At 45.9% G+C, this 23,160-nt stretch overlaps 2 protein-coding genes across 6 annotated transcripts; one reads left to right on the top strand and one right to left on the bottom strand.

The window, feature by feature from the left end:
- Positions 1-1,263: 1,263 nt before the first annotated feature.
- FBXW2 (F-box and WD repeat domain containing 2) lies at positions 1,264-10,212 on the bottom strand. 2 transcript variants are annotated; one of them, XM_039327087.1, is made up of 8 exons: positions 10,074-10,212; positions 9,395-9,500; positions 7,838-8,347; positions 7,045-7,239; positions 5,883-6,016; positions 5,111-5,197; positions 3,345-3,514; positions 1,264-2,128 (listed from the first exon to the last, which is right to left on the bottom strand). In XM_039327087.1, exons 3-8 carry the CDS (start codon positions 8,325-8,327, stop codon positions 1,840-1,842), a joined length of 1,365 nt encoding a protein of 454 aa, XP_039183021.1. In that variant the 5' UTR covers positions 8,328-8,347; positions 9,395-9,500; positions 10,074-10,212; the 3' UTR covers positions 1,264-1,839. The 2 variants fall into 2 exon arrangements, with proteins under 2 accessions (XP_039183021.1, XP_039183022.1); XM_039327088.1 differs by lacking the exon at positions 10,074-10,212 and adding an exon at positions 9,976-9,995.
- Positions 10,213-10,444: 232 nt separating this feature from the next.
- Positions 10,445-19,016, top strand: SLC2A8 (solute carrier family 2 member 8). 4 transcript variants are annotated; one of them, XM_039327083.1, is made up of 11 exons: positions 10,445-10,575; positions 11,739-11,883; positions 11,971-12,133; positions 12,910-13,116; positions 13,469-13,568; positions 14,508-14,719; positions 15,362-15,508; positions 16,300-16,408; positions 16,527-16,703; positions 17,696-17,841; positions 18,556-19,016. In XM_039327083.1, the coding sequence occupies exons 2-11, from the start codon at positions 11,789-11,791 to the stop codon at positions 18,694-18,696; spliced, it is 1,497 nt and encodes a 498-aa protein (XP_039183017.1). In that variant the 5' UTR covers positions 10,445-10,575; positions 11,739-11,788; the 3' UTR covers positions 18,697-19,016. The 4 variants fall into 4 exon arrangements, with proteins under 4 accessions (XP_039183017.1, XP_039183019.1, XP_039183018.1 ...); XM_039327085.1 differs by lacking the exon at positions 10,445-10,575 and adding an exon at positions 10,586-10,766; XM_039327084.1 differs by lacking the exon at positions 10,445-10,575 and adding an exon at positions 10,586-10,941.
- Positions 19,017-23,160: the final 4,144 nt, after the last annotated feature.

Raw genomic sequence — 23,160 nt, 5'->3', positions numbered from 1 at the left:
GGAAACCCACCTGAGATTTTTAATTGAAAGCAACTTTAGGATTATGCCTGTAACAAAATGGTGGCTATTTCTTCCTTTGTGAAGAACGAATTGTCAAGAAAATGTTAATTATTTCGGAATGGGATGAGTCTGATATTAAATTTTGATAAGGTTAGTGTAACTTGTTCTTCAAGGAACCTGTTTTTCACGGAAATAGCTTCAGTTTGGGTGGCCGTAAATTACATGGACGATACATTATGTTTTTCAACAGAACTTATCAAACACAAATGATTTAACTCTGATGTCAAGATGCCTCCCCCCCCCCCCAAAAAAAAACAACCATCCTGTCTTTGATAGCAGGAACTTTTCAGGGAAGCAGAGGGAAAAAATAACTCTTAAAAAAAAAAAAGGAACCAGGGGAATCGTACCTCCATACCTGTGTGGGCCGAGAATAAATTTTACACATTCTTTTAATAGGGTGGTGATTACTCAATGCTGTAATTGAAGCTTCAGTATGCAGAAGAGATTGAGGGAGGAATATGTATCGAGGGCAATGGAAATCTTGCCCACATTTTCATGTCTGTGGTGCATGAAATCCACGCCCATTCGACATGTGGGTGCATGTCACCGGAGAGATTGCAGTTCGAATCATGACGGAAGGATTGTGAAGGCCTTAATTGTAACCAAATAAGACATCCACCAGTTCTCCAGCATCTCCTTTGGAAATTCAGTCCTGAATTACTCATACCCGCCGTCCCTTGATTTCTGCCCTTTCAAAAAGGATAGTATGCAATCATAGATTTGATCTGCAGAGTTTAGCCTTGCTTCCCTAAACACAGTGAGTTCTATGTTTATGCTTGCAACACATGTACACTCATATTTTCATTCACTACTGCACTGAGCAATGTTTCCACCTTGCCATACATCCTTCATCCTTGACAACATCCTCAAACTTGGTTTCAGAGGTTCTCATTAAACCATGGCTTCCCGGGACCTTCCAAGATTCTCCTTTTGCAACCTTACAACAAGCAAAGTCAATGGGGAAGCCAGATTCACTTCACAACTGGCTTACTAACTCAGCTTAACAATGGTGGCCAGAAAGGTAGCCAAAATGGGACAAAACGTACTTAACAACTGTCTAGTTTAGCAACAGAACTGTTGGGCTCAGCTGTGGCTGCGCGTCAAGGACTAGCTGTATTCAAATCTTACAGAATGGTGGTGAATCAAGAGGTTTTTTTAAAAAAGAAAACCCAAAAACAAACAACAAACAAACAAGCAAGCAAATTTGATTAATTTCCTTTTTTTCCTCCAAGCAGGGAGAGAGTGGTTAGAAAGAGATCTATTTCCATTGTCTTGAACTGTTGTTGTTTTTTTTCCCCCTGCCAACTTGCAAGAAACCCCAAACCAGTCACAAAATAGGCTCAAACGGGATATATTTGAATACGAATATATATATATATATATTTGAACATGTATATATATATACATGTTCAAATATATCCATATATATATATTTTTAACATATATAAGCCAATGTTGGAAACAGTCAAGATGCTGGGAAACCTTCATTGAGAAAAAGAAAGAAATTGAACAGGCTCCTATGTGTGTGTGGGGGGGGGGCTGGGTTTGTCTTCCCCGCCCCCCTCCTCTCAAAACTGGTGTTGAAAAAAAAATGGTAAAAACTATTGTGCGTTGCAGGATGGAAACCTCGTGTTAACTTTGGTTCATGCAAAGCATTGTCCCTTGGATTCGCTGCTGGCAGTCTCCGTTCTCTTTTTATTTTATATATATATATATATATATATCTTTTTATATTTATGTATATAAAAAGCCACGTGTCCCAGAGTCCGTTGGCTGAGTTCAGCCATGTTCCTTCCACAAAACCAGATGGATACTGTGGTCGGGCATGCTGGTGGCAAATACCAAGCCCAGATCGTTTTGACCGTCCAAGCCATCCAGCCAAGCCATTTCTCCGGCCAAGAAGCTTGAGCCCCTCTTCGACTTCCGGTATTCCGGCAGCGGCCAACGGCTGATCAACTTTTCTGTCCTCAGATCCATGATGTACAGGTAATGGTTATCAAACAGGAGGGCGAAAATGTCACCAAAGCCCAGCAAGGACAGGTTTGCAAATTCGGGTGGTTTGATAACCCTGCAAGAAAGGGAGAAAAATCAGATGGAAATATAAGAGATAACTCATTTGGGGGGTGGGGGGAGGGGAGAGAAGAGACCCTGTGACTTGATAATGGGAGGTCGGAAATTTTTCTGTTTCTCCCCAGCCGGGAGCATGACGGGCTCAGAACGAAATTCAGCGGTCTGATGCTGGCTGAATTGAGGAAAGTCTTGGGAATGTCCAGACAAAGGGATTGGCACGGGGAAAGAGGGATGGGTGCCTAGTGAAGGAGCAGCAGGGAGGATATGAGAAAGGGGTAAAAGGGGTTAAAAAAAAAAAAGGAGCAGTGTAACGATGGGGAAGAAGAATTGGTGTCAGACCTACGCCAAAAGAAAACAGAACAAAAGTCTAATTTTTCATTTACTTACACCTAGCAGTAAGCCTAATCAAGAAACTACCAAGAACACTCAATCAATCTTTATTAGAGTCAGACTAGCATACACACACACACAAAATAACACATTAAATAAAATAAAGCAGAACTGAACAGAACAGGACATGGTAATATATTACAACTGATGGTAAAATCATCAGTGGGTGACTAAGGCCTGCCGAATTTTAGAGACAGTGTCACAAACTTAGCTACGTTCAGAGAAACTGAATAGCATATAAAAGGAACAAACTCCACTGTCTTCTAACCCTGATGATGTTACCTGGTTGGGTAATGAAATGTCTGCAAGAAAACCATCAAGCTCAGAGAGCATCAAGGACCCCACAGCCCTCCTCCCCCACTCCACAAACCCCACTGACTTCTAGCCTGATGATGTTACCTAGTTGGGTAATGAAATGTCTGCAAGAAAACTACTAAGCTTAGAGACCACCAAGGACCCCACAATCCTCTTCCTCATCCTCTCCACAAACCCCTCTGCCTTCTAGCCCTGATGATGTTACCTAGCTGGGTAATGAAATGTTTGCAAGAAAACAACCAAGCTTAGAGACCACCAAGGACCCCACAGTTTAGAACACTCCAGGAGGAATACGGCAAGTATCAGAAGCATCTTAGGATCTCCAAGGAATATTTTCCACGGTGATATTACAAAAGCTACTGATCCAGAAAGAAACTAGCTCAGCTCAGCTCAGCTTCTTCTTTGGGGCATCTGCAAGGCCTTCCCCAGTGCATTCTGGGCAAAAGGAGCATCTAGCAACGAGGTTCTCTTTTCCATAGGTTTTTTTTTTTAAAATTCAGAATGGCTACCTGAGGATATCGTAGCTGGCGAAGTCCCACTGGTACAATCCGATCGCTGAACTGCACACAATGTACTTCCCGTCGAAGTGAAGCCGAGGCTGCAAAGAGATGCTGCGGTCTTCGGAAACTGTCAGGGTCTTCAAACATTTGCAGTTGATCTCTCTTCCGATTGGCCAGATCTGCAAAAGAAAAGAAAAAAAAAAGGGGGGGGATTTGAAAACCAGGAAATTGTAGCAACCTAGAAGTTCAGCTCCTGACTGTCTCCTGCCATCTCTGGGCCTGGAACTCCTTTCCCAAATACCCACAACCTCCCTTTAGCAAATAGACTTTTTAAAAAATGCCCCAGCCTAACGCGAGCCCCCAACCTAAACTGAAATAATTATTTCCCTTCCCAAATGTCCAATCTCCTTTTCTAGGCTACAAAACATCTCACAGCCAAGGGCAACCTCTTTTTTCCTTCTCCCTTTTATTTATTTTTTTAAAAAATATGTTTAATTGGTTTTTAACCTACACCTTAATAGTTGGTAAACATTGTGTTGTCTGGGCTAGTGTTTAAAAAACGATCCATAACGATTAATTTCTATAATTCTATAGTCCATGTAAGAACTTCATTTGATTGCCTCTTCTTCCAATCATATTCTCTTTAGCCAACCTTAAATTAATACAGTTCTTGTTTAAATAAATGACAATGAAATATAAACATTTTTCTTTTCTGCAAATAGTAACCACATCAGCACAAAGCTTCTTTTCACTGATCGTCTTGATTGCCTTGTCATAACAGCTTTATGCTGATGTGGTTATTATTTGCAGAAAGGTGAGAGAAATGTTGATATTTCATTGTCCTTTATTTAAACAAGAACTGCTTACGTTCTTATTTAAATGTGTTTTCCCCACAGTATGCAAAACATTCTTATTGGTTAAGATTGTCTCAAAATTAGTTACACTTAAATATTTAAATCTTTTTTCTCATACAAGCCATCCCATTTTTACATTTCTCCTATCTTAAAAGAAAACAAGAGGAAAAAGGAAAAAAAAAAAGAAAAAATTAAGAGAACTACTGTCCGCTCTCAAACCTGAAATTTCTTAAGAATCCATTGTAAACTCAGCATCACCTTGAGGTGACAACAGATTGAGAAACAGTCACCAAACAAAAGAACAAATGTTCTTTTCCGGGTTTTTCTTTGTTTAAAGGATTAAGGTACTTGGCACTCACCTTGGGACCTCAGAATCTTCCTTCTAACCTATCCTCACCCTTCTTTTCGCCAAGCTGCAGCCATTTTGCTTTTTCTGACTTCAAATCATCTCTTCCCAAAGAAAATTCTTACAGGGCAAATCTATCAAATTCTCGAGTACCGGTAGTCCTCGGCTTATAACAGTTCCGTTTAGTGACTGCTTGACAATACAACGGCACTAAAAAAAGGGACTTAGGACCGTTTTTCACAATAGCATCCCCAGGGTCATGAGATCGAGATTCAGATGTTGGCAACCAGTTCATACTTATGACGGTCGCAGTGTCCCAGGATCGTGTGATCTCTTTTTGCGACCTGACAAGCAAAGTCACTTAACAACCGGGTCACTAACTTAACAACGGCAGTGATTCACCTGGTTGTCACATGGGACAGCATTCACTCAACAAATGTCTCGCTTAGCCACAGAAAGTTTGGGCTCCATTGTGGTCGTTAAATCGAGAACTACCTGGCCCCTCTCTAGTCCTCAGACACCAGCCGCCTCGTTCCCCCAATGCCAACGCTTCGTAAATCAAAAGCTGGACGTACCTTGATTTCATACTTATCCGCACTTAAAAGAATGTAATCGCCAGGGCTGTGCATGAGGGATTTGACTTTACTCTCTTGTAAGACCACCTGCCGGGGAAAAAAAAGTGGATTTCAGAAAGGCTGCAGGCAGGCCCATGAGACAAGCCAACCTAACATGTTAAGATTTGTTCCGGTGCGTTCGAATCAAGTTTCGTGAGCCAGATTATCCTTTGGTGGAGCAATATCTGCACTGTTATGTGAATTATTAGTCAACTAACACTGAGGGGGGTGCTGGAATGCAGGGGTGGGAGAATGGCATTCAAACATCTGTCGGCTTCCGTGAGACAGTGCTGTCATCTCAAGGAAACAACGGGCAGATGTCCCGGCGTGGCTGATTGTTTCCCATAACAGAAGTGATTGGTGGACGTTTTGGACTGGGGGTAGCCTGGGGAATTAACGCTTACTTTTGTGCGGGAAACCCAGAGCTGCTTTTGATTCTTCGATGCCAACGTGGTATATTGAATAAAGTTGTATACTCTTAATAAAATAATGTCCCAGGAGTTCTTTTTTCTGGATTCGCCAACTGGACAGTTGACATCCCCATGCTGGCTGGGGAATACTGGGAGCTGAAGTCCACAAATCTTTAAATTGTTGAGTTTGGAGCACTCTGATCTGGAGCGTCAACAAAACGGCTCTAAGATACACAGCTGAAGCCTTTCCTACGTTGATTTGAGAAGACGTTAAGTAACCCAAGAGGTTGGCTTGGGGAAAGGAGAACATCTGAGCTACTCACCTTTGTGACCCACTCTGTGTGTCCAGTCAACGTGTTGAGGCAGACGCTTGTCGATAAGGCCCACACTTTCACAGTGAAATCCGCTGAGCCACTGACCAGGATATCCAGCTCATCGTTGTAATCCACGCTGAAAACTAGAGAAAGAGAAAAGAGAACTGTATGATACAAGGGACAGTGCCGTGTGTATAACTCTACTACAGCCCAAGCAAACTTTTGATACTGTCAGATGAGCAAAATTAGGTCTAAGCTTCTTTAGACTGGAGTCCATTCGTGAGAGGCAAAAACTGTCAGCGATTCTCACGTGAGCAAACTAATTTTGCAATGCAAAATATTTGTTCCTACAGTATATTAGCAAGCATGGTTTCAGGGGTGAGGGAAGTTGTAACCAGAGAGCTGTGGATGAGAACGGATTGTGCCAAAGACTCTTCAAGAGGCAGAATCGGAAGAGAAATTTGAAGAGTGGCAGGAACATACCAGTAGGAGGGGTCTTGGTGCTCTCTGAGCTGGGTATTTTTTTTGGCAGACATTTCATTTCCAAACTAGATCACATCATCATTTTACATGTCATTTGGGCTATGCCTATTAGCACCAATGACGTGACCTCGTTTGGTAATGAAACGTCTGCAAGAAGACAACCAAGCTCAGAGAGCACCAAGGACCCCCCCACAGTCCTCCTCCATTCTGCACACCACACTCCTTTCTAATACTGATGGTGTTACCTAGATGGGTCATGAAACCTCTGCAAGGAAACCACCAAGCTCAGAGAGCACCAAGGACCCCCACAGTCCTCCTCCATTCTGCACACTACACTTTCTAATCTGATGGTGTTACCTAGTTGGGTCATGAAACGTCTGCAAGGAAACCACCAAGCTCAGAGAGCAACAAAGACCCCCGCGGTCCTCCTCCTGCTCCTCCTAAACTCTGCAAACCCCAACACCCTTCTAGCATTGATGATGTTATTTAGTTTGGTGATGAAATAGCTACACACACACACACACATACAACCCAGGTCAAGGACCCATCATCTCAATCCTGAGCTATAAACATTTCCCCCTATCGGTATTTTTGTCCTAAGCAGTCTGCAAGTTGGGAGGCGGAAGGATGGCTAAACGGAGGAAGCAGCTCCACGTGACATGACACCCTCCTCAAAACCCCGACGTACCTGCCCCCGTGTGGCCTCGGAAATGCTGCGTCTTGGCTCCTGAGCTCCACTCCCAGCAGGCTACCGTGTTATCGAAAGAGCCGGTGACCAGCTTCTGCTCGTCAAACTTTACTGCCGCACACGTGTGGGTCTGGATGCCGTAGATGCACTGCCCCGTGCTCACGTCCCACAACTTGGCCGATAGGTCGTCTGAACCTACCACCCAAAGAGAAGAAAAGAAGGTAACTTTAGTCACCGGGGAGCCAGCGGGTTGAGAGGATGGCTGACCTGAGGCACGGCGAACTGGGAGGACCAACGTCCTGACGGTTTTGTCCGTAGGGCTTAATTTAGCTTTCTTGCCCCAGGGATGCGATTGGTTTTGAGGCCCAGTGTGTCATGTGTCTGATTAATGAAACACTTCAAAGAACTTTCAGGCATTTTTTTTAACCTAAAAAGCCTTTATTAGCGTTACAGAGATGTCAGCACGGCATGGTGGAATGCTAAGATCTGAAATTCCCTTCCTTTGCACATAACATTCCAGGTATTTCCCCTCCCCTATTTTGGGGTCAGGATTCACATCTTCCAATTAACTTGGAGGGCAAAGATTTACTTCCGTTTCCCCCCCCCCTTTCCTTATATTCTCCTCCCCTTTTGCTGTCACCTGATTTAACTCTAAAAATACCAGACAGTTCTGCATATATTGTCAAAACAAAAATATTCAATATTAGCAGCGTTGACAGTGTTTGACCGCACATGGCAACCCGTGTGCTTCCACCACTCTCCCAGCAGCTGTTTACGTTCAGGACTGCCCTACCTGTACAAAGGAGTCCATCTTTATAATACAGCGCATACACCCTGGCACTGTGTCCGATCAAGGAGGAGGTCTCGAAAGCTTCGTGGTCCTGCAGCTGCTTCATCCGCAAAACAGCCTTCAAGTAGGACTTCTTCCAGAGCAGGGCATCCTGAACGGAGTCGTCGATCTGCCAGCCCAGGTTCCTGCAGGCCGCCTGCCAGACCTCCAGACAGGCACTTATGACCTTGTTCCATTGCTTAGAGACGAGGCAACACGTGAGTAAGGTCCGAGGGTCCAGCCATTTCAACAAGTAGAAGCTCAGCTCCAGTGGGAGCAGTTTCAGGAAATCCCGCTTGAGGAGGGTCTCCAGGCTGTTGGAGAGGTGCCTGAGCTGAGCGGCCCCGCTCAGGGAGATCAGGTCATCCAACGCCTCATTTCTCTGCAAGTCCGTCAGAGAGAGGAACGTGGCGGAGAGGTTTTCAAGCCATGCTTCGAAGTCCTTCCTCTCCATAAGGTAAGGGAAACATTTACCTGCGGTACATCAAAACAGGGCATTAGACACCCGCAGCCCACAGCCCGCATAATATTTCAACCCTGTGCTGATACAGGTCGTCAACTTATAGCCATTCATTTAGTGACCGTCCAGACTTACAAGGGCACTGAAAAAAAGAGACTTAGGACCGTTTTTCACACTCGCAACATCCCTGTGTTCATGTGATCAAAATTCAGACACTGGGTTCATATTTATGACGGTCGCAGTGTCTTTGGGGGGGGGTTTCACGCGGTCCCCTTTTTGCGAGCTTCTGACAAGCAAAGTCAACGGGGGAACCCCGATTTGTTTAACAGCTGTGTTGCTAACTTAACAACTGCAGTGATTCCCTCAACAACTGTGGGCTAGAAAGGGTGTAAAATGGGGCAAAACTCACTAAACGGACGTCTCACTTAGGAAGGGAAATTTTGGGGCACAAGCGTGGTCATAATTCGAGGATTCCCTGTAATAGGACCAGTCCCAGTGAAGACTTAAACAAGAGAGAGAGATGACCTTTATTGTCATTTATTTATTTTTTTTACTGTGGGCACATTGTCACACGTTATAAATGAAATTCTGTCGCCTGCTCTCAAAAGCGTACACATACATAACACACATATAAACATGCTACATACAACACATGCATATTCCTTCCCTCCCCTTACATATAAATACGTATACAAATTAATCACTGTCCATCTTGAATACATAACCGAAGGAAGAAGCTTAAGAGTTCACAAGGTTAATATTGTACGGAACAAAACTGTGGCTGAATCCAGATGTTCCGCTTTGGATACCACAAAGCCCTCGCCTCCCAGAAGGTAACCAGGAAAACAGGTTGCGAAGAGGATGTGTCGTGTCCCAGACAACCTTGCAGATGGCCAAAGGCCCAGTTGGAAAAGGAACAACTGGTTTGGCCGTTTGATGCTCAAACAACTCAAAGAGGATTAAAGAGGACCGGTAAAATGGAAAAATCTTCTCCTCTGCCTTGCCTGCTTGCAGTTTTTACTCCTAGCCTTTGAACAGCTTAGGAAAGAGGTTACATCTACCTTAGATAGTTGTCTGTGATGGGATGATGCCCAGTAGGTTCCTGCCAATTCTTCTTCTGCTCCTTGGAACCCAGCAGGGGCTGACCTTCCTCTGTATCCATTTCTCCTGTTCAAAGAACAAGACTCATGTTAGTAACCAAGGCCACTGTGTGCACCTCAGAGACCCACAAGGCTCCCTCCTTCCTTCCTTCCTTCCTTCCTTCCTTCCTTCCTACCTACCTACCTACCTACCTACCTACCTACCTACCTACCTACCTTCTTTCCTCCCTCCCTCCCTCTGTCACTCTGTATTTTGGAGTTTAAATGGTATTTCTGACTTCAGCCCCGACCTCTCACCACCTCTGATGCCCACCCACCCCTTTTGGCTTGCAAAGGGCCAAGCTGGGGCTGAGCAGGCATTGCTTTCCTCAGGCCTGGAGGAAGAGGGAGGGGGGGGCAAGAAATAGCACCCCGTCCCATTACCGCCCTGCCCCACCAGTGGCCCCCCTCGCCCACCCACCCACTGAAAATCTGTCCCCGCCCCTCCCTCCTTCCCACCTTCCTGGCCCCGCCCCCTGGCTGCAGGGTGTCTCCATAGCAACCTGAGCGCCAGCCCAGGCTTGACCTCCTCCCCCTTCCTCTCCGCTTCGCTCCCTCCCTCCCGCCCGCCGCTTCACTTGGGGGGGGGGGTCGAACCTACCGCCACCGGATTCCAATAGAGCTTTTGGCCCGGGAGCTTCCGGCGCCGGAGCACCGACGTCATCTCCGCGCGACGCCGCCCGCTTCTCTAGCGAGGCGGGGCATCAAGTCGGGCAGAGCGTCCTTTCCGCCTCGGCCTTGGTAGTAGTGGAATTTCGTCCGGAGAAGCCGGACTCCGGGAGGGGAAAAAAAAAAGGAATAAATAAATTGAAAATGGCGAAGCTTCTTGTTTATCTCCCTTCGAATCGAGGCCGATAAGCCCGCTTTTCTTCCAGAGAGCGAGCGAGCGAGAGAGAGAGAGAGAGAGAGAGAGAGAGAGAGGACCGGATGCCGCTTTCGCTTTAGCATCGACACACTTCCGGTCCGTCGCTTTCCGGCCCCGCTCGGAAACCGGACCGCGAGGGTCTTTGGTTCCACCTTGCAAACTAGCATTGCATTGTTTGGGGTCGGCGGGGAAGCGCTGCTCGCGGGGGCCGGAATTAGAAAGGCGGGGAGGAAAGGAGGTGAGTAGGCTTTCCGGGTCAGGCTCACCCCGCTTGGGAAATTAAACTTGCCCCTTTGGAAGCGGCTTTGCCGAAGGGGTGGAAATGGCTGCTTTGCCCAGCTCCCTGCCTGGGTCCTTCCCCAACCTGGCGCCCTCTGCAAGCATCAGCCTGGCAATTCACTTTTCAGCCCAGCTGGCTGGGGAATTCAGGTCCCTGGCAGAGGCTGGGGAAGGGAGGGTGTTACAAGTGGAAAAGCTAGCCATTGCCTGGGTTTACAACGCCCAGCATCCCCTCCCTCTCGGACGCCTGGGGTGTGGCAGCTGATCCCCAGAAGGAGGAGAAAAAGGGGACGGAGGAGATCAACGCCTTCTTTCCAAGATTAATGTATTTTTTCCAGAAGGGTCTCTATAGCCCACCTTCTCTGAAGCTCTCTGAGCAGAAAAACCGGGGGGGCTACAGAACGGCAACCTCTTGGCACCCATGTCAGACATTACAGTGAAAAGCTGTCTCCCTCAAATGACTTTAGCTTAGATATAGATGAGATGGCTTTTTTCCCCAACATTAGAAAAACTGGTCTGGGCTAGAGGTGAATGGGTGGGCAAAAGCCTTAGGTGTGAAATGAGTAAGGTCTAGTCAGTTTCAAGCCGGTTTAGAGAGCCAGTTTGGTGTGATGGTTGAAAAGGAAATCCATTGTTTGGATGGAGGAGCGGGGTGTCAGACTGGACAAGGCTAACCTGAGGTTGTGTCATGTGAAGACATGAATTTGCTGCGTGTACCTCTAAATCCTGAAGCTCTGGGGGATTTTTTTTTAATAGAGAGATTTCTTCCGGCTGTTGTCATCCTTGGGGACATAATTTCCTCTTTATTTCATTCTTGCTTTCCTGGTTGCTCAGACAGAGGAGCAAGAAAGAGATCAGGGAAGAGAATTATTTGGCCATTCCAGATATAAACCCACTGCAAATATCCCTGTTTTGAGCAAAGCAAAGAACGGAGGGAGGTTGTGCCTCTTTGTCTGGTGGAAAATTAAAATGGATCACTGCAGATTTTGCCTCCCTTTAACTACTGAGTCTGCAGTTTATAATTGAGGAAGCTAGTGGTTTGAAGTCATATGATTTTCATCTTTCTGCTTATTGTGCTTTTTCTCTTGTTTTCTTTCCCCTTATATTTTCATGGGGCTTAAGGCCAAGTTGTCCTATCATTAAGCATCTTCTTTGGGGCCCAGCCAAAGAGAATGACTTCCGAGGAATACAGACCCCTTTTGGATCCTAACCCAGAGACAGAACTGCATGCTGCTGGAAGACCCTCTCAGCTGGAGATTTATTTGAGGTGTGTATGTATTTTTGTTTCTGAAATGAGGCTGCCCCTAAACTGATAATTTATCGCCGATTTGTCTCATCCTTGCTTCTCTTACAGCAAAGTCCAAAACCGCAATCTCTACTTGGCTACTTTTGCCGCTGTCTTAGGTCCGTTAAGTTTTGGCTTCGTCCTGGGGTACAGCTCGCCAGCTATCCCTAGTCTGAAGCGAAGCAACAACCCAGAATTAAGACTAGATGACACACAAGCATCATGGTTTGGGGTGAGTTGCCACGAGATCTTGTGGACCAATCAGCCACTGGAGATGGCAATTACTGTAATTTCCCAAGGACCTGGGAGAGGCAGACATTGTGGTTTGTTGGCATTAAAACTATTGGCACAGGTTGTAAGCTGTTCCAAATAAAGCTGCCTTTTGCAATTGACCGATGGTGATTTTGTCGATGCCAATGATTGTTTAAGTGGCGTTCCAGATATTTTGGGATTGTCGTTATCATCCTTGCGGCTTACGTGCCACCTTTCTGAGCATCACCAGACCTTAGATAAATGAAACAAAGCTGCTACTGAAGGCTTTATAGTGAAACTGTAGCATTTGCCTAGAAGACATTCAGACAAATGCTACAGTTGAATTTTGAATACCAATAACGGAGATTATTTGTAGCTCAGGGTTGAAATGAGGGGTCCTTGATGCTCTCTGAGCTGGGTGGTTTTCTTGCAGATGTTTCATGACCCAACTAGGTAACATCATCAGTGCTAGAAGGGAGTGGGGTTTGTGGGAGGAGGAGGAGAACAATGACTGTGGGATCCTTGATGCTCTCTGAGCTTGGTGATTTTCTTGCAGATGTTTCATGACCCAACTAGGTAACATCATCAGTGTTTGAAAGGAATGGGGTTTTCTCTCTCTCTTCTAGCACTGATGATGTCGCCTAGTTTGTGTAATGAAGTGCTCAAGAAAACAACCAACCTCAGAGAGGACTAGCCACCTCTGAATTTCATTCCCCTGCTTTTCTCACATGGCTTTTTCTTCCCTTCTTTCTGCAGTCTGTGGTCACGCTGGGGGCTGCAGCCGGCGGGACCCTTGGAGGATACGTGGTGGACAAAATTGGCCGGAAACTTAGCCTGATGCTCTGCACACTCCCATATGTGTTTGGTTTCTTGATCATCATCGCGGCCCAAAACATCTGGATGCTTTATCTGGGACGGCTGCTGTGTGGCGTGGCCAGTGGCGTCACATCTTTGGTAGTTCCGGTAAGGGAGGAAACGTGTCAATCTTTTCCCAGTGTGATTCCGCAGAGGATAAGAGAAATTTCCTACCGCTAAGTCAGCAGTAGCTGCTGAGAGGGTGTAAGCAAGCAGAAATAATTTCTGTATCCACCTGCATGGGATGCATGAATTCTCAAATTAACCTAAGCTACATCATGTGGAATTAAAGTCAATCAATCCCTGTCTTTGAACTCCTTCTCATTATGGCAAGATGGGAAAAGAGGAGAACTACCAGTTTTAATTGGCAGATGACGGTGATGGTAAGATTCTACGACTTGCCCGGTCTTCTCCATTACAGCTTCTGTTTTTAATTTAACCTTTCTGGCTTATGTCTTAGATCTATATCTCCGAAACGTCTCACTCCAAGATCCGAGGAGTCCTTGGCTCGTGCGTTCAGCTGATGGTAGTGACAGGCATCCTGGGAGCTTATCTAGCAGGTCCTGGTCTGGCTTAAGAGACATTGTTAAATCCGGACTCGGCTGGAGGGAGGGGTTTTGTCCCATGTTCCCCGGAAGGAATTGTGAAGAAGAAAAGAACAGTGATGGAGGGAGGTAGGAAGGAAGGATGGAAAAGAAGAGAGAGACAGAGACAGAGACAGAGGAAAAGACAAAGAAAGAAAAAAAAGAAAGATACAGAGAGAGAGAAAAAGAAGGAAGGAAGGAAGGAAGGAAGGAAAGAAAGAAAGAAAGAAAGAAAGAAAGAAAGAAAGAAAGAAAGAAAGAAAGAAAGAAAGAAGGGTAGGATGTAATTGTGGGGAAGAGAAGTAATGAAGGAGAAAAAGAAAAAAAGAAGAGGAAGGAAGGAAAGAAGGAATGAAAGAGAGATAAGGAAGGGAGGAAGGAAGGATGGAAAAGAAAAGAGAAAGAAAGAGACAGAAAAAAAGAAAGAAAAAGAAAAAAGGGTAGGAAGTAATTGTGGGGAAGAGAAGTAATGAAGCAGAAAAAGAGAAGAAAAGAAAAAAAAGATGAGAGAGGGAGGTAGGAAGGAACGAAGGAGAGAGAGATGAGGAAGGGAGGAAGAAAGGAGATTGAAGAAAAAATAATGGATAATAAGACATCTTGTTATGTAATTCTCATCCTGAAAACCCAAAGCAAGCAGGGCTAAATCTTAACTCAGAATATAACGGATGAACAACAGGGCAGGGAGAAGAAGCCAGCCTAGATAAAGACACGTTTTTAAAAGAGAGCTTTGGGCATCACCCTTGGGATGTGTGCCACCTCGGAGAAGGACCCCGGTAGCATCTCCACCAGCGTCTTTCTGTGTTCTCAGAAAGCAAAGGACCAGATCCAAGCCGTGGGATCAAACAGCGGCTGTTCTGTTCCCCGACTCCCTCCCTTCCAAGCCCTGAGAACAGCTGTCCTCCTCCTGTCCCCCAGGCACGGCTCTGGCATGGCGCTGGCTGGCGGTGCTGTGCTGTATCCCTCCCTGTTTCCTGCTGGTCCTCATGTGTTTCATGCCCGAAACTCCTCGCTTCCTGCTACGCCAGAATCGGCAGCCAGAAGCCATCGCGGCTTTGCAATTCCTGCGGGGCCCACTGGTGGATCACGAGTGGGAATGCCGGGAGATCGAAGCCAACGCCGGCGAACAGGTGAAAGGGGTTGCCTCTTTGTTGAAGCCTCCCTTAACTGCAGCCCTTCCCCTAAATGGGTTGAGACGCCAGCTCTGGACACGCTCTCCGAAATAATAATAATAATAACAACAACCGTTGTTTTGTTGTTGTTGATTAAATTTATTTGCTGCCTGTCTCGCTATGGGGCTACTCTAGGTGGCACACAACAAATAAACAAAAAAACAAAAAGGAAGTTTAAACCAAGCAAAAGGTAAAATACAGATAGTCCTCGACTTACGAGCACGATTGAGTCCGAAATTTCTGTTGTTAAGTGAATTTTGTCCCGTTGGATGACCTTCCTTGATGCAGTTGTTAATTGAATCGCTGCGGTGCTTAAATGGGTAACACCGTCGTTAAGTGAATCCAACTTTCCCCCCTGGACTTTGCTTGTCAAAAGGGCGCCAAAGGGGATCACGTCTCACACACACACACACGCACACACAATGCTGCGACCGTCATAAATGTGAGTCGGTTGTCCAGCGTCGGAATGTAAATCGTAACCGTGGGGAGGCTGCGAGGGTCTTAAGTGTGAAAAACAGTCCTAAGTCTCTTCCTTCTGTGCCATTGTAAATTTGAACGGTCACTAAATGAATTGCTGTAAGTCTGCATTTCCCTTTGTAGCAAGAAATGAGCCTTGCTGAGTTCAAGAATCCTGCCATTTACAAGCCGTTCCTGATTGGAGTGGCGATGATGTTCTTCCAGCAAGCGTCCGGGATCAACGCCTTGATGTTTTATGCAGAAACCATCTTTGAAGACGCCAACTTTAAGGTGAGGAGGTTGGTGGTTTCTCCTGATCTACCCCCAGCGGATCTCCCGGATCCGCTAGATTTTTATTTGAGGGCGGTGGAACTACACCCCTTGATTGTATTGACCAAATCAATCACACAGGTAGTCAATCAGAATAGAGTAGAGTAGAGTAGAGTAGAGTAGAATTAGAATAGAATAGAATAGAATAGAATAGAATAGAATAGAATAGAACATGGAATAGAACAGAACAGAATATGGAATAGAATTGAGTAGAGTAGAACAGAATAGAATAGAATAGAATAATATGGGATAGAATAGAATAGAATAGAATAGAATAGAATAGAATAGAATAGAATAGAATAGAATAGAATATGAAATGGATAGAGTAGAATAGAATCTGGAAGGGACCTTCAGAGGTCTTCTAGTCCGACCCCCTGCTCAAGTAGGAGACACTATACCATTTCAGACAAGTGACTCTCCAGTCTTTTCTTCCAAAAGTGATGGAGCACCCACAACTTCCGGAGGCAACATTGATTAATTGTCTTCACTGTCAGGAAATTTCTCCTTAGTTCCAGGTTGCTTCTCTCCTTGGTTAGTTTCCATCCGTTGCTCCTTGTCCTGCCTTCAGGTGCTTTGGAGAATAGCTTGACTCCCTCTTCTTTGGGGCCGCCCCTGAGATATTGGAACACTGTCCTTCCTTTTTTCTCTGTAACTCTTCTTCCGACATGCGTCATTAAGTTGCAAGTCGAGGACCACCTGTCCTTTTCCTAACGGGTCAAAAAAAGCTTCCATGTTCCTTGTGTGTCTTCCAGAACAGTAGTGCCGCTACCGTCATTGTTGGCTCTATCCAAGTCTTCTTCACAGCAATGGCAGCTCTCGTTATGGATAAAACCGGGCGAAAAATTCTTCTCATCATCTCAGGTAGGATGATGGAAAGACCAGCTCTCTTTCCCAAGTTCAGGCAAGTTTGGAGTTTTCCTCCCAAAAAATTAAGAGTTAACATTCCGAATGCTCTTGTCTCTCCCTCTCTCCTCCCCAGGAGTGATCATGGCTGCCAGCGCAACAGTGTTTGGGATCTATTTCAGAATCACCGGCCCCAGCCCCAGCAATTCTTCCCATCTCCAGTTGCCGAAGAGCCCCCTGGACACCCCCCTTGTGGAGGAAGGACACCCCCTGGCCTGGTTAGCAGTGCTGAGCATGAGCTTCTTCATTATGGGTGAGTGAGGGTCTTGCAGAAGTGCTGGCTCTAGAAAAAAAAGGTGGATTCCCATCATCTAGAATTATTGGGGAGGGGGTTGATCCTGGAAGATTTTCAGAAGCTTTAGATTCTCGGCTGTTAACGATTTCTGAACTGTAAGGGAATAGCAGAATTGGAAGGGAGCTTGAAGATCATCTAGTCCAACCCCCTGCTGAGACAGGAAACCGTATAACATTTCAGACAAATGGTTGTCCAATTTCTTCTTAAGAACTTCCAGTGATGGAGCACCCACAATTTCTGGAGAAAAGCTCTTCCACTGATTCATTGTTCTCACTGTCAGGACATTTCTCCTTAGTTCCAGGTTGCTTCTCTCCTTGGTTAGTTTCCATCCGTTGCTTGTTGTCCTGCTTTCTGGTGCTTTGGAAAATAGGTTGATGGATGTATTGGGAAGAAGCGATCTGCTAACCTGTGGGGCTTCCCTTGTCTTGATGGGCCCCTTTTTCCCACGTCAACCTTCCTCTTCCACTGTTGCAGTCCATGTTCTTTAAGTCTAAATAAACACATGGCCTGTACAGTGAAATCATCAAGCTGCAGATTTTCACACCAGGTTCACCAAGATCCTTCCACATCCATTTTAGCCCCTACTGACTTGGCTGCTTGAGTCTGCAACTCCTCCTGGAAAGAGGTGTGGAGAGGACAGGTCCACAGAGAGCAAAACAAAGTGGGCGGTGGACTTGGCAAGGCGCTTACTTGAGCCAATTGGCAGAGATGGCCACAGTCTTAGTTGTGATCTTGAGAGCAGAAGGTCCCTCTGGAATTCTGGAGGCGTCTGCTACATCCTCAGTGGAGTAAGCTTGATAGGTTTGGAGTCTTCATGACGACCTCAGATGTTCCTCCAGCCCCAGGCTGCACCCATCCTCACATCCATTGCGAAGGAGGGCAATCTGTTTCCGTTGCCTGATTTAATCCAGGACAAACGCCGTCTCCTTTTGCTGTTCTGCCACCCACAGGTTTTGCCTTGGGCTGGGGCCCCATCCCCTGGCTGGTGATGTCTGAAATCTTCCCTCTGAGAGCCCGGGCAATAGCCAGCGGGGCCTGCGTCCTCACCAATTGGCTCATGGCTTTCCTGGTCACCAAGGAGTTCCACGACCTCACGGTAAGCAAAGGTGACCTCAGCATAAGCCACGGAAGTCCAGCTGGCTTCTGCAGGAGAAGAGGGACAAACGTCATTGGCTGGGGAGAAGGTCCTTTGCTTGATCTGTCTGGGCTTTGATCTTGGGATGTCTCATGATGGTTTTGATCTATTTGGGGAAAGGAGCGCCGAGAGAAAGATGGAGAGGCTTTGTAAAGGCTCAGCCAATTCCAGCCCCCCCCCCCCCTGGAAAGTTATTGATAAAAATAATAAAGGCACAATAGTAAGTAAAATGATCCGGCACCATGTCCTCATTGTGGCATCTCCTTGTGATTCAGGACTGCAGTCTCTAGGTCTAGAGGTGGGTGTTATCCATGCTCCAAAATGTAGCTCCTCTCTTCTTTGTCTCAAGACACAAACACACAGCACACTTTTTTTTTTTTTCAAAGGCGCAGGTGCCTAAGAACAATACGTCTCTGGAATGTGGTGTGGAAAGACACCCATTGTGGTGCCTGAAGGTCCTTTTTTTTTTTAGATGACCATCTTCTATGAACTTTCTCCAACTGTGGTGCGCCACCCGTTGTCATTTCTCACAAGGTGGACGGCTGTCTAAATATGATTAATAAAATCAGCCGAGCATTATCCCTGTTGTGCCAGGTGGTGCAGCTCCGGCTAAGCCCTTCCCTGAATTCCAGGCCTCACCCCAACATTAACCCAACTTTATTCTTTCTCCTCTAGGTCCTCCTAACTCCTCATGGGACTTTTTGGCTGTTCTCGTCCACCTGCTTGCTCAATGTGGTCTTCACCCTTTTCTGTGTCCCTGAAACTAAAGGAAAAAGCCTAGAAGAGATAGAGACATATTTCCGCAGTCCGCGTTAAGAACTTTTGCACGCAAGATTTTATTTTTTCCCCCTCGTCGCGGATTTCATTCAATTGGTGGTTTGAAGACATTGGTTGGCGAGGTCAAAAACCTTCCGTTCTTTCCGTTTATCTCCGGAGCTTGGCCTGTTCCAGTTTCGGCTTCTTCCTCCCGGTAGGAAGGGCCAGGAGGATTACTAATAAAAAGGGTGCTATGTTTTCTGATCTGCAGGCCCGGGGTGCTCAGATTTCCTAATGTAAATGTTTCTTTTGCCTTTTGACATTTGAAACGAGGATGCTGCTTTTGAAGGTTGCTTCAATAAATGACTGTTAAAACACTACAGTAACTGAGTGTTTCTACTTATATGGAGCTGGCAACAGAGAGGAGGGTGGTGTAGCGTTCGTTACCTAAATAAAACCGTCCCTAGACCGTTTGGTAAAGAAATAGAACAAGCAGGATTGGGAGAAGGGAAAACTCTATTCGATAGCTTCAAGGAAAGAAGGTAGAAAGGGAATAGAATTATTCTCCAAAGCACCAGAAGGCAGGACAAGAAACAGTGGTTGGAAACTGATCAAGAGAGAGAAACAACCTGGAATTAAGGAGAAACTTCCTGACAGTGAGGACAATCGACCAGTGCAACAGCTTGCCTTCAGAAAACGTGGGTGCTCCCATCCCTAGAGGTTTTTAAGGTCTCCTGCCTGGGTTGGTCGTAAACTAAAATCCATTTAAGCAATGTGGATGTCAGAGAAAGAGTCTCCAAGCCAGGGGGAGGCGTCAAGCAGGAAACTAGCCTGGAATCCCTACGTAGGCACAAGACGGCGAAGTGTGACTCCTTTGAATGCTGTTGAACCTCATTTAGTGTTATCTAGGTGCAATCAAAGCAATAAAACAGCCAATTGAACTCTTTGACATATGGATGTGGTTTGTTCGCATCCAGTGGGGCCATGAATTTGATCTAGAGCTTCCTTCTGACCACCTTAAGTTGCCCCGGAAATTCAGATGGTGAGGATAAATGATCAAATGTGGCTCTAGGAAAGAGGGATCAGGACGTGTGGGTGTGGGTGTTCACAAAAGGCAAAGGGTGTATTTTTCCTCCCCTGTTCGATATTCAGAAGTCCAGGGAGAAGCCAGAACATATCCAGGGGAACAAACCAATGATGAATATAGCATTATCAAATGTCATAAATATTTATTACATATCAAGGAAGAAGAGAAAAAAAAAACCCAACAGTTGATTTTACAGCTGTGGTCTATGGAACTTTCAGAACAAATATGTTTGCCATTATATCCAAAGTATGATATTCTCTCTCTCTCTCTCTCTCTCTCTCTCTCTCTCTCTCTCTCTCTGTTTTAACAAGCTTTGAAAACACACAGGAACAAAAAAAGGGGAAATAATACAATTATTACTTGTAGCATTGAAAAAACAATGGCAAATACAATTAAGTTTAAGACACTTGGTGGTATAATTTACACTTTTGAAACTCACAGGAGGGCAAGCCACAGGCTGACAGCACAGAATCATTGAAAAATACAAAATCCCACTAGAGTTAACAGTCAAAAGGGGCACGATCCAGCAAAAACGTTAGGTGTGAAATAAAGCCACGATCCCAGAGGCGTCGAGAAAGGGAGTTGTAAACCCAAAAAGATTTCAAGAGACTTAATTCTCTGATCGACCCGTGGAGCAGGGCACGGGGAAGAGGCCGTTCCAACCCCCCCCCCTTAAACTTGTATCAAATGTGGGTTTTTAAAAATATATCTTTGAAAAGGCAATTGGACTTTTTTTTTTTTTGAGGAAAAAGAAGACGTTTTGCTTCCTATCCTAGAAGCTTCATCAGTTGTGTGGGAGATGGAAGGACAATTATCGACAGCTGAGATTAATTGGTGGGCGCAATTAATCAGTGCAAACCCCACTCCCTTGTAGCACTGATGGTGTTACCTAGTTGGGTGATGAAACGTCTGCAAGAGAACCACCCAGCCCAGAGAGCACCAAGGACCTCACAGTCCTCCTCCTCCTCTTCCTCCTCCTGCTCCACTCAACAGACCCCACTCCTGTCTAGCACTGATGATGTTACCTAGCTGGGTCATGAGACGTCTCCAAGAAAACCACCAAGCTCAGAGATCACCAGGGACCCCACGGTTCAACCCCAAGCTACAAATCTAGCAGAAAGGATTGGGAGGAGAGGATTGGTAACGCTCTCTGAGAGCCGTTGTGGTTACTTGAGGGGTTTATCTGTAACCTCAGGGTTACTTCTCTCTCACTCTCTCTCTCTCTCTCCCTCCCTCCCTCCCTCCCTCTTCTCCAGGCGTTTTCCAGGAGTTAACATTGACTCAAAGGCACAAAAACAGAAACAAAAAATTGAAGACAGCAAAGACGAGTTGAAATGGTGAGGTTTCGGGCTGTTCTCTGAGCTGGATGGTTTTCTTGCAGACGTTTCATGACCCAGCTAGGTAACGTCATCAGTGCTAGAAGGGTGGGCTGGGGTTTGCACTGATGATGTTACCTAGCGGGATCATGAAATGCCTGCAAGAAAAAAACCACCGGAGACCCCCCCCCAAGCTACAACCACCGGAGACCCCCCCCCCAAGCTACAAATCTAGCAGAGAGACTTGGGGTTTTATCTGTGACCTCAGGGTCACCTAAGAGCAGTTAAATGCCAAGGAAACACAGTCTTTCCATTCTCACCACCCCACACATACACAATCCTATCAGAATCTATCACTTCCCCCCACCACACAGACACACACACCAACTAATCTCAATGACCGTCTTTCCATCTCCCACACCATCCAATAGAACCGATCAAGCTTCCAGAATAGGAAGTGACACATCTTCTTTTTCCTGAAAAAAAATAAATAAAAAAAATCAGTCCAGTTGCCTTTTCAAAAATAACCCCCCCCTCCCAACTTTTGATACAACTGTGACCCAGCTGACGGAGGATCTTCCTAGCCACTTTTAACTTGCATTTTCTAAAATTATCCTGAAATCAGCCGGGGTTTCGTGTGCGTCACAGGGAGAGGCGGTGTGGATTTAAGCCGTAAACGTCACCTGGATTCTCCCATTCCTTCCTGCCAACGGATCGCTGGTCCCCTCTAAACCACTTGGACCATCCGCACGGGATTCCTCCCCCAGGCCCCACCCATAAATAAGAGCACCAAATTCCAGGTGGAAGTCACATCGTGCTTGGAAGCAAGAACAGGGAGGTGGGGGGGATAAAGGTGGAACGGATGTGGCCCAATCCGTCTTCCTTCTCCATCTGTCACCTGGGGAGGGGGCACAGGGCAGTCACACCTAACTCATGCCGGACGATGCTCGAGGGCGCTCTTTGGAAAGAAAAAAAAAAAGAGAGGACAGAAGAAACAAGCAACCAGTGTCCACGACAAAACGGTTTTGTACATACATCAACTTCAAAGTGCCTTCTGTCTGGCGATAGGAGTGTTTTGTAAATATTAGCAAGTCACCCTTGCAGAAAACAGCCACTCTCCCATCACCAGCTTAGAGGGAGGAGGAAGAGAGGAGGGAGGAGAGGAAGAAGGAGAAAAAGGAAAAATGGAGGAGGAATGGAGAAAGAGGAAGGGAGAAGGAGGGATGGAGGAGGAGAAGGAGAGGAGAAAGAAAAGAGGAGGAGAAGGAGTCCTTTGGAGACATCAGAATACCACAGGGAAACAAGGAAAAATTTAGACACCAAGTCAAATGGCACAAACAGAACAGACGTGCAAAGCCGTAGCAGATCAGTGTGTAATGTCAACGCTACATTTGTGGCCGTGTTCTTGGCAAGAGGCAAACCTTTGCCACGTTTTCTCGCAAAGGTGGTTCATTTCGCTAGGTCCTGTTTTTAATTTTTATTTTAAATTTGCAACAGTGGATGGTCTACCGGGCAGGCAAAGGCCGCGAAGCCTTTCCAGGACTTCCGCTCAAGAAGGAACGAAAGGCGGATCAGCCTCCCTTCATCTCTTAACCGCCCCTCCCTCTCTTAGATTACAACTCCCAACATCCCCAACCAGCCTGGACCAGCACTGATAGGAGAGGAGATTCGTTAACCTGAACAGGGGCCAGGCAGAGAAGGTTAACCCTGGTTTGGTGGTTCGAGAATAAGACCATTTGTTGGGAGGCAAAGTGGAAAATGTAGGAAATGTAGTATAGATTCTATGCCCCTTTAAATTTAAACTGGAAGAAAAAAATGTTCCCTCTCCCCATTTATGTGTGTGAAAAACCAAAGCACAGGTAATAGTTTTTTAAAAAAACTCACAACCCTGATTGCACTTTCTTTCCATAGTGGAATTAGGAGCGATTAACCGTCACGTACGCATTGCAAACGCAGCTCTGAGGCCAGCAGAAAACCTGCTTTGGTCAATAGGAAATAAACTTCAGCGTTGAATCAAGTACAAACACCTCCCCGCAGATTTTAATCCTGATCTCCTTTCAGCAGAAAACCTGGTTGTCCATCTTTTGTGGCTGGATGAGCAAAGAGGCAAAGTTTCACCTA

Source organism: Crotalus tigris, unplaced genomic scaffold, assembly GCF_016545835.1.
Source record: "Crotalus tigris isolate CLP2741 ecotype Arizona unplaced genomic scaffold, ASM1654583v1 scf7180000024350.909852, whole genome shotgun sequence".
Taxonomy (NCBI): domain Eukaryota; kingdom Metazoa; phylum Chordata; class Lepidosauria; order Squamata; family Viperidae; genus Crotalus; species Crotalus tigris.
This window is presented reverse-complemented; position numbering and strand designations above follow the sequence as displayed.